This window comes from Pelophylax lessonae (assembly GCF_965119305.1).
Source record: "Pelophylax lessonae genome assembly, chromosome: 9".
NCBI lineage: Eukaryota > Metazoa > Chordata > Amphibia > Anura > Ranidae > Pelophylax > Pelophylax lessonae.
In genome coordinates, this window is record NC_138776.1 from 255,675,925 (window position 1) to 255,691,155 (window position 15,231).

The 15,231-nt window shown below is 43.9% G+C and overlaps 1 protein-coding gene across 1 annotated transcript in view; it reads right to left on the reverse strand.

The window, feature by feature from the left end:
- Window positions 1-15,231, reverse strand: part of LOC309564391 (uncharacterized protein) — a 213,271-nt gene that overhangs the window by 40,918 nt on the left and 157,122 nt on the right. Inside the window, exons 15-19 of the mRNA XM_082269020.1 lie at window positions 12,300-12,408; window positions 10,581-12,210; window positions 8,950-10,391; window positions 8,318-8,858; window positions 6,503-7,141 (exon numbers count right to left, since the gene is read on the reverse strand). Coding sequence (XP_082125146.1) covers window positions 6,503-7,141; window positions 8,318-8,858; window positions 8,950-10,391; window positions 10,581-12,210; window positions 12,300-12,408 — 4,361 coding nt within the window. The remainder of the gene's footprint in view (window positions 1-6,502; window positions 7,142-8,317; window positions 8,859-8,949; window positions 10,392-10,580; window positions 12,211-12,299; window positions 12,409-15,231) is intronic.

Below are 15,231 nucleotides of genomic sequence, written 5' to 3' on the forward strand. Positions count from 1 at the left end.
TAGAGATCTTTTGACATGTAGGAACTTCCATCGAAGAATCCAGACAGCCCTACGGCAGGGATCTCCAAACTACGGCCCTCCAGCCGTTGTGGAACTACAGGCCCCTAGAGGCCTTGTAAAACTCTGAGATTCGCAGACTAGGCATGATGGGAATTGTGGTTCCTAAACAATTGGAGGGCCATAGTTTGGAGACCCCTGCCCAATGGAAACAGTAGTGCAACTCTATTGGATAGAAATGCCAATAAGTTATTCCAGTCCTATCCGTTCCTCTCAGGTTTCAGCCTTGTGCAAGGTTTATTGGGTTTATCAGACGGCGTGGTGGCTTTTGTTTACCTGGTTCCTCCCTCATCAACATGCTAATAAAATTTTTTTTTTTTTTAAATATTTCAGTTTCCATTACACGCCTTATTTTTGATTTGCCGATCTCATTCCTGTGCAATGCAGGAGGATCATGGCTGGTTAGGAGGGGCTGTACACCGCATCACAGCACCCAGCCTCAGTACTTTTTCTCAAGCGCTCTCAGCCTTTGACGCAAGCAGTGGACTGGCTCTTGGGAGGAGTTATGCAAATATAACGTGACCTTTTGTATCGGGGATCTTCAAACTACGGTCCTTGATGCAAGCAGTGGGCTGGCTCTTGGGAGGAGTTTATGCAAATATCAAGTGACCTTTTATATCGGGGATCTTCAAACTACGGCCCTCCAGCTGTTGTGGAACTACACGACCCACGAGGCATTGTTAAACTGACATGACTAGGCATGATGGGAATTGTAGTTCCTGAACAACTGGAGGGCCATAGTTTGAAGACCCCTGTTTTATATGTTGGTGTCAATGTGGAGGAATAGGCTATCTAGTCCCAAAAAAACCCCCCAATGTATTGCAGCAACATTCAACTAATACAGGAAATCCCCCTAGATCACAGGTGTCAAAACACAAGGCCCGTGGGCCGAATGCGGCCCCCTAGGCCATTTTATGTGGCCCTCGCACTTCTGCAGCTGCAACACCCCCCTTGTCTCTGCCCCCACCTTCTCAGGAGCAGAGAGGACAGAACTCCTTTGCTAGATTCTGCACTTCCCTGTGCAGCTGCAGAAAGGCTCATCTTGGCCCACCCCCCCCCTTTCTCAGCAGTCTGCAGCAGAGAGGAGGGCAGAACTTCTCCTACAGATCCTGCACCTCTCTGTGTGCAGCCGCAATACCACCTTGCCTTTCCCTCTCCTGGTCCCAGCATTCAGCAGACTCTGGAGGCTGACTCCAGGCCTCCTCTGGTTCTCCTCCAGACTCGGCACTTCTTCCCAGATCCACCCGCATTTTCTTTGTGGCAGCAGCACAAGGTAAGGGGGCATTGTGATGTAAGGAAAGGTGGGTGACTTTTGACTTCTGATGGTGGGGGGGATTCTTGAAATCCCGTGTAAGGGGGCATGGGGAGCTCTGGACATCTAATCCTACAGATATAACCGGCCCTTTGAGGGCAACCATAATTCTGATGCGGCCCGCGATGAAATTGAGTTTGACACCCCTTGCCCTAGATCCTGCCAGAAATGCAGCGTCCTTGTCACTTCATGTGAGCTGGAAAAGCCGTTCAAACACTGTTAAATATTTATTTTGCATAAACTACTAATCCCATTAATCCACCACAAAATAGAGAGGAAGACATGTTTGAAGACCACCCTGTGTGACAACCATGGTTCCTATCATGGGCACAGTGGAGAAATTAGGGTAGCCGCTCAGGGTCAGGTGGTTTATTATTCACAGGACCACCAGGTAAAAATAAAGGGGGGGGGAACTAAACAAGAAAACGGATGTGGCTGTAATGTATATTTTTTTTGTTTTCGGGTTTGGATGGTATTGGTCTGGGTTTGCAGCTTCCGCTTTGGAGACATGTTGAGTCCGTATCACACTTTTATCCGTCTCTTCAAAAAAAATATGATATCCGTGAATCTAGGCTTAAATGCATCGGGGTTCAATTCCATTCTTCCCAGCCTGGTAAGTTTTGTAAGTTTGCCCATTTACAAAGAAATGGCGGGTGTATAATTTTTATCATAGGGGTATTTTAAATGATAGAGACAGAATATCAACCAAAAATCAAGAAAAAACACATGATACAAATGTTATGAATTGAGTTGCAGTTCAGTGAGTAAAATAAGTATTTAATCCACAAGCAAAACATGACTTCGTACTTGGTGGAGAAACCCTTGTTGGCAAGCACAGAGGTAAGAGACGTTTCTTGTAGTTGGTGACCAGGTTTGCACACATCTCAGGAGGGATTTTGGTCCACTCTTCTTTACTGATCTTCTCTAAATCCTTAAGGTTTCTTGGCTGTCGCTTGGAAACTCAAAGTTTCCGCTCCCTCCATGCATTTTCTATAGGATTAAGGTCTGGAGACTGACTTGGCCACTCCATGACCTTCTTGAGCCACACCTTTATGGGTTGGCGGTTTGTTTTGGGTCATTGTCATGCTGGAAGACCCATCCATGACCCATCTTCAGTGTTCTGGCTGAGGGATGAAGGTTCTCGTCCATGATATTACAATACATGGCCCCATCCATTGGCCCCTCAATGCGACAGAGTCGGTCTGTACCTTTAGCAGAGAAACAGCTCCAAAGCATCATGTTTCCACTTCTGTGCTTAACTGTAGGGATAGGGTCATAGTCAGCATTTTTCAAAAAATATCAAGCTTCCAATAAAAAGACAGCATCACTGTAGTGTCCTCTGTCCCCTTCACATCACCCTTCCACTGTAGTGTCCTCCGACCCCCATAGCAGTGTCTTCTGCCCCCCCAAAGTAATGTCCTGTACCCCCGAATGCTGTGTCCTCTGCCCCTTCACATCACCCTCCCACTGTAGTGTCCTCTGACACCCCCCCCCCCACACTAGTGTTTTGGTCCCCCCCCCCCCAACGTTCTCTGTCCCCTTCACTTCGCCCTTCCACTGTAGTGTCCTCTGCCCCCTGCACATACCCCCCCCAACGCAGTGTCCTCTGCCCTCCTTCCCCCACAGTAGTGTTCTGTAACCTCCACCATAGTGTCCTGTACTCCCTTCACATCACCCCCCACTGTAGTGTCCTCTGCCTCTTTGCTCCCCCCAGTAGTGTTCAGTACCCCCCAAAACAGTGTCGTCTGACCCCGTTCACATCAAGCTCCTCCTCCAACAGTGTATTGACCCCCCCCCACCACATACAGTCTGTGTAGGTAGCACTTACCTGCCAGCATGTATTAATCAGTGCAGAGATAAGGAGACAGCATAGTGCTGGGTGGAAGGCAGGAGCTGCTGGAGTTCATGATAGCAAGCTGGTGATGGCCACTAGGACCGCCTAACAATTACTCCATCCAGCTTCCACTTTCTGCTCTGCAGTTAACAGGAGGGCAGCGGAGGTTGGGGATGGTAAAGCCACGGTCACGATCCACCTGCTGATCCCCGCGGTCACCCAGTCAATCGTGATTGATGGATTGCCAACCCCCAGTTTAAAGTGTTTGTTGAACAAGAACGGCCATCGTGTTTTGGGATATGGCACCCTTTTTTTGGGGCTTACAGAAAGGTTTGTGAGTTAGTCAAAGTAGAGATTGCTGAGTAGCTTCGATTGGGGTTCTAAGGTGGGTGAGCATCAGGATCCAGTCGGTGGCCCTCGCTGTGGTCCGGTTACGCTGATGCAAGCTGACCATTTTTACTAGGCGCACCCAGCAACATATCCAGGATTCTTCCTGCCTGGCAAGCAATATCTCATTAGGTCAGTGGCTGGGTTAAGCCGTGTCCTCATAAATACAACAAATGTCAGAACCTAACTTTCCTGCACCCACATGGCACCTGAGGGTAGAAACATAGGTGTGCGCTACGTACAGAGTGCAGCGCTTAGGGGTGCGCTATGTACAGAGTGCAGCGCTTAGGGGTGCGCTACATACAAAGTGCAGGGTCCAGGAGTGCCATACGTACAGAGTGCAGAGACCAGGAGTGCCCTACGTACAGAGTGCAGAGACCAGGAGTGCCCTACGTACAGAGTGCGGGGACCAGGAGTGCCCTACGTACAGAGTGCGGGGTCCAGGAGTGCCCTACGTACAGAGTGCGGGGTCCAGGAGTGCCCTACGTACAGAGTGCGGGGTCCAGGAGTGCACTACGTACAGAGTGCGGGGTTTAGGGGAGCGCTACGTACAGAGTGCAAGGTTTAGAGGTGCGCTACGTACAGAATGCAGGGTTCAGGAGTGCGCGGTGTACAGAGTGCAGGGCTAAGGAGTGCGCAGTGTACAGAGTGCAAGGTTTAGGGCTGTGCCCTTATCTCTCCGCAACCCCAAATCCCCCCAAAAGCTTCCCTGCATCTCACCTACCGAGGCTGGCTTTAGTACCTCCTAGCAGTGTAGGCCACTCTGCCTCTCTCTTACTTGCAGTGAGATCATTGGTCCGCATCTGTCTTCCCTGTGAGTACAGGCAGGGATCTGTGAGAGTCGCCAAGAAGAAAGCTGTCCATGTACACGCAGAAGGCTTCTGTGTTTACAAGTGACAGTGGTGAAGGGGGATCAGAGGGTGAGAGTGGGAGGTAGTGAAAGGGAGTTCCGCCACGTTCCAGCTGAAAAAAAGCCCTGGGTGCGAAGGTCACATAAAAATGGCCCGGCGGGTCAGATTTGGCCCGCCGGCCTTGTGTTTGACACATGTTCTAAAGGGATCCTAGTGTTCCACTGAACCCTGGTTGAGATTGCCTTCTCTAGAGGAACCCTGCCTACTTGTTTCATGTCTGAAACCTACTTGTAAAAGCAGCATGAGAATTACATCCCTAGAGCTTGCCTCTTTAAAAACAAGTCAGCAGTTACTGTTTCTATATTTTTATTCTTACGGGTTCCCCTCAAAAGAGCAGGTCGGTTCTTTAAAATGAATCGGTTGACTTTCCTCCATGCCCAGTCAACTAGATGTTGAGTTGGTCACCAGTAAAGCAAGCCAAGATTTTTTCCTCTCCCCACCTTTGATGGGTCCTCAGTTTGTGTTGTGTTTTGCCATCAGATTGCCCAAACATTGGTTTTAATCAATTGTTTTTGCCAAGATCTCTAAACCTGGTCCCCTTTTCAGAGCCTTGCCAAAACCCTGCCTCCGAAACACAGTAACTGCATGACTTTAGGACTAAGGGCCACCACCAGTTCATGTCGTTCAGTAGGAGCCCAAAAAGCGGAAGCAGTGGGAACAAAAACCAGAGCCTCGCACCGATGTTCAAAAACACAGAGGAGGTCGGAAATTAGCCATTCTACTGCTACTGAAGAAGACTTAGATATGGAAAATATGGTGTTTGAGAGACCTCAGGTACCCACAATGGTAAAAGATCATGGCAATATTTTTAAAATACATTTTTATCCATTTTGAAAATACCTCATCTCTGGAGGTATATATAATCTGTTACTGAGGTCGAGCTCAGAACCATAGCACCTCACTACAGAACCTGGAGGACCTTGGAAGAACAAGCACTGGGATAGCCAGGGCAAAAGAAGACACAGGACGTGTGACCTGTAGATATTAATAAGCGTGCCTAAAAGTTAACCTATGGCCACTTTAAAGCTCAATTGAACCTTCCTATTGCTGTAATGCAGTCAGGTGTCGTACTGTATACTAGTCTTTCTCAACGTTTTAGCTAAGGAGAACACCTGCAAAAAGCCATTCTTCAGGGTTGGGAATACAGGAACCATCAAAAAGGGAGGTCAATCAGTCACAGCTCAAGGAAGCTCTACTAAACTATCATTTTCAATAATTTTAAGAGCTTGAGTATTGCTTTTGGGGTACTTTTAGTAAAAGGCACGCAAAATAACTGGTAAATCTGTCCATTTATTCTGATTTACATACGTAAGCTAGAAGCCATTTAGGTTGCTTACATGAGCTAAATCGCAAATTCAACCATAAAGAAGAGCCTGAAGCGAAGGAGAAATTCTGCAAGTTTTATAATAAAGAAGAGCCTTCCTGAAAATTTCTTCCCTCCAACAGGCTGCTCAGTCATTTTTTGCTTGGCAGTAACTTGCTGATATCTGCCAAGGTAGGCCGGGCTTAATAAAACGTTTACTGCACTCGGCAAAAGAATACGGCTTCTCTCCTCCTGGGTTTCTCTGATGTACCCAGCATTTGGTGTTAGATGTCAAGGGTTTCCCACATTCCAAGGCATTTTCAGTTCTTCAATATCTGAAGAGGTGGTGATTTTCGGTGAAAACCTTTCTGCATTTCATACAGCCTTAGCGTTTGTCTTTGGTATGCGTTTTATGGTGTTCGATGAGGGAAGACTTGCACACAAACGACTTCCCACACTATGTACAAGAATAGGGCCTCTCTCCCCGGTGGATCATCTGATGGATGATGAGGTACGAGCTTGTTGAGTAGCTTTTCCCACACTCAGCACCAGAATAAGGCTTATGCCCAGTGTGAGTTGCATTGTGCTTTTCCAGGATCTGGAAACATTTTCCACACTCGGAAAAAACATGTGGTCATTCCCCGGTGTGCGTTTGGTGTCTGATAAGCTAAGATGGATAGGCAAAGCATGCCCCACACTCCATGCAGGAATGTGGCCGGACACCCTGGTGGATCTTCTGATGCTGGATAAGGGCAGAGTTGCTGATGAAGTGTTTCCTGCACTCAGAGCAAGGAAATGGTTTCTCACCGGTGTGAATCCTCCTGTGAATGACAAGGTCTGCATTGCCGGTGAACGATTTTCCACACTCATGGCATTGGTGAAGCTTGCTGCCTGTGTGTATCTGCTCGTGTTTTTGTTGCCCTGCCTTGGTCTGGAAACACTTCTTGCAGGCATAAGGTTGTTCTTTAGCATGGATCTTTTTGTGTTTGTTCAGGTCAGAGGGTCGGGTGCATGACTTTCCACAAACGGGGTAGGTAAAATGCTTTTCTCTGGACTGACTTCTCTGAGGGTAAGGGGTGTAGTTATTGTTTGAGCATTTTCTTCCGTCCGTAAAAGAGCTTGGGTTTTCTTCAGCAAGGACTTTCTGGTGGTTGGGGAGGTGAGAGTTTTTGAGTAGTAGCCCAGAGCAGCACGATTCTTTTCCCAAATAGGTGCTCAGGTGGCCTTCAAGTTTTGACTGCCCTCTAAAGCTTTTCCAGCACTGAGGACTAACACATGCTGCCACTGCACCATGACCTTTCTGGTGATCCCAAAGCTCCAAGTTCTGGGTAAGATGTCTACCACAATTAGAACAAGGTAAGTTTTAGGTGGTTTTCTAAATGCTTGGTTTCTGAAAAATCTTTTTCAACTGAGCCAGAGACCATGTTACTATAGGACATCTCATTATCAGTGGGAGCTACGTAGATCTTTGCATGTAAGGGGCTCCTGCCTTATAGAAGTAACTGGAAGTTCATCGGATTAGAGGGATTCTTCCTTAATAAGAGTAGTTAGAAATTCTGTTCAGTGTTGGGATTTGAAAATGTTAGATTGTGGATGATGTTCTTCAGTCGGGAGGAGCTGCATTATAATAGGAGTAGTTGGAATTCTAGATTGTGGATGATGTTCTTCAGTTGAGAGGAGCTCCATTTGAATTTAAGTAGTTGGAATTTGAGCATGATCTGTAGGTCAAAAAGTAGGGGATGTGGGAGGCATGGGGACTTTAAAGGTACAGTAAAGTCAAAAATACGGATCATAGAATCATATAAATTTACTTAAGTCACAATAGAAAAGAAAAGAATACATAAATACAGACACGAAACTATGCATCTAAAAATCAAGCATATAAGAAACAATAAGCTCTCCTGCTACCACCAAAAACATGGTGCCCAATGTGTATAGGTCTTGCCCAACATGTTTCGCGGTAAGTTGTCCGCTTCTTCAGGGGTCTTATACTAACAGAGAGTTTGTTTCACAACTATAAAGAGAGCTTGTGTTCAGATATGGCTTGATGGTGATCCTGATATGCACAAAAATCATCCCGGCCATCTGCAATTTTTGTGGATATCAGGATCACCATCAAGCCATATCTGAACACAAGCTCTCTATATAGTTGTGAAACAAACTCTCTGTTAGGATAAGACTCCTGAAGAAGCGGAGAACTTACCGCAAAACATGTTGGGCAAGACCTATACACATTGGGCACCATGTTTTTGGTGGTAGCATGAGAGCTTATGGTTTCTTATATGCTTGATGTTTAGATGCATAGTTTTGTGTCTGTATTTATGTATTCTTTTCTTTTTTATTGTGACTTAAATTTATTTGATTCTATGATCCGTATTTTTGACTTTGCTGTACCTTTAAAGTCCCCATGCCTCCCACATCCCCTACTTTTTCCATTTGAATTACTCTGGGACGTTGGTACATTTTGTTACCTTCTGATCTTGACCCCCTCTCGACACCTTATTTAATATTCATGATCTGTAGGTGTGGACATGTCAGAATGTGGATGAAGTTCTTCAGCCAAGAAGGATTCCATTTTAATATGAGTAGTTGGACTTTGTGACTGACCTGTAGTTGTGGCCATGTCAGAATGTGGATGATATTCTTCAGCCAAGAAGGGTTCCATTTTAATATGAGTATCTGGACTTTGTGAATGACCTGTAGGTGTGGCCATGTCAGAATATGGATGATGATCTTCAGCCAAGAAGGGTTCCATTTTAATATGAGTATCTGGACTTTGTGAATGACCTGTAGATGTGGTGATGTCTGAATGTGGATAATGTTCTTCAGCCAAGAAAACTTCCATTTTAATATTAGCTGGACTTTGCGCCTGACCTGTAGGTGTGGCCATGTCAGAATGTGGATGATGTTCTTCAGCCAAGATGGGTTCCATTTTAATACTAGTAGTTGGACTTTGCGCATGACCTGTAGGTTTGGCTATGTTAGAACGTGGATGGTGTTCTTCAGCCAAGAAGGGTTCCACTTTAATATGAGTAGTTAGACTTTGTGCATGACCTGTAGGTATGGCCATGTCAGAATGTGGATGATGTCCTTCAGCCAAGAGGGATTTTGACTATAATATGAGTAGCTGGATTTTGTGCATGACCTGTAGGCATGGTGATGTCTGAATATGGATGATAGTCTTCAGCCAAGAGGGGTTCTGCCTTAAATTGAGTATCTGAACATTGTACATGATATTCAGGTGTAGAGATGTCAGGGTGGGGAGAATATTCTTCATTTGAGAAGTTTTCCTTTTGGGTAGGAGTAGCTGGAAGCTGTGTATGACATCTTGGGGTGGAGATGTAGGCAGGGCTCATAAAACTCTTCCCTAACTCGGCACAAGAATACAGTTTCTGTCCCGTATGGTTTCTCTGGTGTGTCAAGAGTTTGGGGCTGGTAGCGAAGGATTTCCCGCACTCCTGGCACGAGTAAAGTCTCTCTTTGTTGTGCACTCTTCGATGCTTAATGAGGTGGTGATTTTCCTTGAAGCATTTTCCACATTCTGTACAGCAAAAGCGCTTGTCTCCGGTGTGGGTTTTATGGTGTTTGGTGAGGAAGGACTTGTGTGCAAAGGACTTCCCGCAGTCGGTGCAAGAATAGGGTTTCTCTCCTTGGTGGATCCTCTGGTGGACGATGAGATACGAGCTGGTTGAGTAGCTTTTACCGCACTCGGAACAAGAATATGGCTTCTGTCCTGTATGAGTTCTGTGGTGCTTTTCCAGGTCAGTGATGAGCTTAAAACATTTTCCGCATTCGGAACAAACGTGCGGTCGTTCCCCGGTGTGTGTTTGACGGTGTCTGACTAGCTGTGATGGATAGGCAAAGCATGCCCCACACTCAGTGCAGGAATGTGGCCGGAGGGTATGATGGATCTTCTGATGCTGAAACAGCGCTGAGCTGCTGATGAAGCATTTCCTGCACTCGGAACAAGAAAATGGTTTCTCACCAGTGTGGATCCTCCCATGGATGACAAGGTCCGCTTTGCTGGCAAAGCATTTACCACACTCCTCACATTGGTGAGGCTTGAGGCCCAAGTGAATCTGCTTATGTTTTCGGCATCCCACTGTGGTCCGGAAACACTTCCCACAGGTAGAGCAGGCATAAGGGCGCTCCATAGAGTGGATCTTTTTGTGTTTCCTGAGATTTGAGGCTCGGGTGAATGACTTTCCACAGATTGGGCAAGAATAAAGGTTTTCTTCAGACTGACTTCTCTGATGGGCCAGGGTGGAGTTACTGTTGGAGCATTTTCCTCCTTCAGTAGAAAAACCTGGGTTTACTTCAGTAAGAACTTTCTGATGGTGAATAAGTTCAGAGTTTTGGAGAACTGGCTTAGAAACGTGCAATTCTTTTTCCATATGAATCTTCAGGTGCCCTTCAAGTTTTAAATGTTTGCTAGAGCTTTTCAAGCATGGAGGAACTTTTTGGTGGTGAATGAGGTCAGAGTTTTGGGGAACTGGCTTAGAAACGGGCAGTTCTTTTCCTATATGAGTTTTCAGGTGGTCTTCAAGTTTCGACTGTCCGCTAGAGCTTTTCGAGCATGGAGGACAAACGTGTTGTCACTCCACTTGGAGTTTTCTGGTGATTCAGGAGCTCCGTGCTCTGAGTAAAATCTCCCCCACATTCAGAACAAACTGACTCTTTTGTTAACTGCAGATGGGATTTGGAAATGTTGGATTGTAGATAATGTTTTTCAGTCAAGAAAGGTTCCACTTTAATATGAATAGCTGGACTTTGCACATGAGCTGTAGGTTTGGGGATGCCAGAATTTTGGTGATGTTCTTCAGCCACAAGGGGTTCCACCTTAATTTGAGTAATGGCACATGGTGCATGAGGTTCAGGAGCGGAGATGTCAGGGTTGGGAAGATATTCTTCAGCTGAGGTGGTTTCCTTTTGGATAAAAGTAGCTGAATATTATATATTGGTGTGGATTTGTCAGTGTGTGGAAAACGTTCTTCAGCTGGGAGGGATTCCTCTTTGATATAAGTAGATGGACACTGCTCACAATTTGTTGGTATGAAGATGACAGAGTGTGGGAGATGTTCTTCAGGTGATGGGGTTTCTTCTTTGATTTGAGTAGTTGAACACCGTACTGAAAATGTAAATGTGGAAATGTCAGGGTTGGGGAGATGTTCTACAGCTGAGAGGGGTTCCTCTATAATATGAGTAGTTGAACATCGTACTGAACATGTAGATGTGGAGATGTCAGGGTTGGGGAGATGTTCTACAGCTGAGGGGGGTTCCTCTTTGATATGAGTAGTTGAACACCGTACTGGACATGTAGATGTGGAAATGTCAGGGTTGGGGAGATGTTCTACAGCTGAGAGGGGTTCCTCTATAATACAAGTAGTTGAACATCGTACTGGACATGTAGATATGGAGATGTCAGGGTTGGGAAGATGTTCTAAAGCTGAGGGGGGTTCCTCTTTGATATGAGTAGTTGAACATCGTACTGGACATATAGATGTGGAGATGTCAGGGTTGGGAAGAGGTTCTACAGCTGAGGGGGGTTCCTCTATAATACGAGTAGTTGAACATCGTACTGCACATGTAGATGTGGAAATGTCAGGGTTGGGGAGATGTACTACAGCTGAGAGGGGTTCCTCTATAATACGAGTAGTTGAACATCGTACTGCACATGTAGATGTGGAAATGTCAGGGTTGGGGAGATGTTCTACAGCTGAGGGGGGTTCCTCTTTGATATGAGTAGTTGAATACCGTACTGGAAATGTAAATGTGGAAATGTCGGGGTTGGGGAGATGTTCTACAACTGAGAGGGGTTCCTCTAGAATACGAGTAGTTGAACATCGTACTGGACATGTAGATGTGGAGATATCAGGGTTGGGGAGATGTTCTACAGCGGAGAGGGGTTCCTCTAGAATACGAGTAGTTGAACATCGTACTGGACATGTAGATGTGGAGATATCAGGGTTGGGGAGATGTTCTACAGCGGAGAGGGGTTCCTCTAGAATACGAGTAGTTGAACATCGTACTGGACATGTAGATGTGGAGATATCAGGGTTGGGGAGATGTTCTACAGCTGAGAGGGGTTCTTCTATAATACGAGTAGTTGAACATCGTACTGGACATGTAGATGTGGAGATGTCAGGGTTGGGGAGATGTTTTACAGCTAGGAGGGGTTCCTCTACGATATGAGTAGCTGGACACTGGGCAAAATTTATTTGCATGGAGATGACAGAGTTTACAAGATGTTCTTCAGTTGAAGGGGTTTCTTCTTTAATATGAGTAGCTGTACATCGTACATAACATGTAGATCTGGAGATGTTAGGGTTGGGGAGATGTCCTTCAGCTGAGAGTGGTTCCTTTATGAGGCCATTCTTATATTTAGTTTCTTCATCTACAGTTCGATCTGTTGGAAAAAGATGTTCTTAGTATTTGAAACAATTAGATCCTTCTTATTTTCGGAAATAAAGTATACCGTCTCTCCAGAAACCCTACCTGGTGATGTTAAGATTGTCCGGTTTTTCACCATAACATCCATGTAATGGTCCTTGTGTCCTTCTAAATGTTTCCACTCTTCCATGGAGAAATACGGACATCCTGAGACCTGTGCAAAAAAGCATTTGTGAACTCTGAAAAGACCTGGATGTCTAAAGCAATTGGTCCTAGTAGTTAATCTATTTTTTTATGAAATTTCTATGAAATTTTTATGAAATACTACCCATATGTTCCAGTATATGGCCAATGCTGAGTCAAAACATTGTGAGACCGTGGAATCTGGTGGATCTGTATACTGCACTGCGGTATATGTCAGAGCTATATACATGTATAATAATAATAGCGAGGGAACATTAGAGTGTAAGCTCCTCTGGTACAGAGACTGATGTGACTGGCTCAGTGATCTCTGTACAGCACTGCGGTATATGTCAGCGCTATATAAATGTATTGTAAGCTCTAACGAGCAGGGCCCTCTAGTTCCTCCTGTTTTGAACTGTATTGTAACTGTATTGTCTTCCTTTACATTGTAAAGCGCTGCGCAAACTGTTGGCGCTATATAAATCCTGTATAATAATAGTAGTGTGTGGGGGAGGGGACATTCGAGTGTAAGCTCCTCTGGTACAGAGGCTGATGTGACTGGCTCAGTGATCTCTGTACAGCGCTGCGGTATATGTCAGAGCTATATAAATAGATACAATTCATTCCAAATGAATAAATAACGTTATAGATCATCTACCTGAATACAGTCCAGCTGGGATGTCTCCTCTTGCTTCATATTGGGTTCCTGATCTTGGCTCAAGAATGATCCAACCCCCACTCCCCCCCACAGATGAGACCCTTTAGGGTGAAGCAGTACTCTTCCAGGCTGTGCGATCCCTTCAAACTCCCAGTAGTAGGGGGCATTTACTTACAAGACAACATTGCAAACCATCATATTCCCCAGAAACCAATTGCTCTTTAGGAAAGGGTTTTTTCCTGGCCATGCCTTTTAAAGTGGCTAATGCATGATGGGGGTTGTAGTATACAGTTGCATATCCATTAGTACAAGGATACAGCAGTAAACTACAATTCCCAGCATGCCTACTCACTGCCTTCCTGTCTGCATCCCAGCTGATTCCACCACCAGGTGGCCAGAGTGAGAATTGCAAGAACTGACATAGGAATCTCATTCTACAGAGAAGCACTGCCATCTTGTGGTCATTTTGAAGAATGCATTTGCTGATTTATGATACCACTACCTAGGTGTAAACTATTATTATTATTACTATTGGTATTCTACAGGATTTATATAGAACCTACAGTTTGCACAGCACTTTACAACACAATGGCAGACAGTACAGTTACAATACACTTTAATACAGGAGGAATCAGAGGGCCCTGCTTGTTAGAGTTTATAATCTATTCTACAAAAAAAAAAAAAGAAATCGATACATATTCTCAATAAAAACATAGTAATAATTATACAATTATGAAAATATATCATTATTATAACAATTTGATAGTATTCTAATAATTATATTTATATTATATTATTATTGATATGTACATATTGTATTAATTATTATAAATATAAATTTATATATTATTGATATTATATTATTGATATTTATATGTGTGTGTATATATATATATATATATATATACACACACACATTACATTGATCGTATTCTAATTATATTTATATAATTATATTATTATTATATTATTATTTATATTTATATATTATTATATACATTTATATATTATTAATATTATATTATTGATATATTTGTATTACATTATATATATATATATATATATATATATATATATATATATATACATTATATTGATCGTATTCTAATTATATTAATATAATAGAAATTGTAATTTAATTTCCATCACCTTTGTTTCAGTTTTAAGGGTCATTTTTTTGTGGGTTGCATTGCCACATTTTCATTGTGTTACCACAATGAACGTTACGTGCAATGCAATTCATCTAAATGGCACCCCAAGGCAACGCATTAGTTTGGGGGCACAGTAAAACCATGGCTCAACGGCCTGATTTCACTGCCCCCCCCCCCCCAGGCCCTTCTGTGGACGAGCCCTTACTAAGTCATTCATTTGTAGTCAACTTAGGGTCTCTCTGTCCCCTAACTCCCATTATTTGCCATCAAAACAGAAACTTTACCCAATGGACAAGTTTAGTTTTGGAAGCCATTGGGAAGTGTTAGAATAGAAAGTAGCCTAAGCAAGACACATTTATCATTTGAATTCAGCATGTACAATATGAGATCCATTTATATAAGAAAAATGCTGGGAATAGTGGGGGGAATAATGCGCCAAGGGCCAGATAAATACAAGCAGAGGGCCACATCTGGCCCTCGGGCTGCAGTTTGGAGACCACTGCGGTAGAGGAAGAAAGGGGCGGATCGAGTAGTGAAGTTGTCGGCCGTAGGACAATTGATCATGTGCAATTAAAGGGTCATAGTGCTGGAATTACGAACCGGAGGAGGTCAGAGGTCAGGAACCCTATGGCAAGGGTCAGAGGTCATTCATCAGCATGGAGTTTGTCCAAAAGATGACTGTTGGGGGCAGCAAAGGGGTTTAATGCCATGGCACAGGGTGGGGGGTTGGGTTACCACCTGGCACTTGTTCCCAATGTTTTTAGTAGAAAATGCTGTTTTTGAGTCCTTAGAATAGGTGACAACCCTAAAGATGCCGGATTTCTGTGTTCACTGCTCATTGTGCAGCTACAAAAGCTAATAAAATTATATATATATATATATATATATTATATACAGTGTGTGTGTGTATATATATATATATATAATTTTATTATCTTTTATAAATAATAATTTATATATATATATATATATATATATATATATATAATATACAGTGTATATATTATATATATATATATATATATTATATACAGTGTGTGTGTAT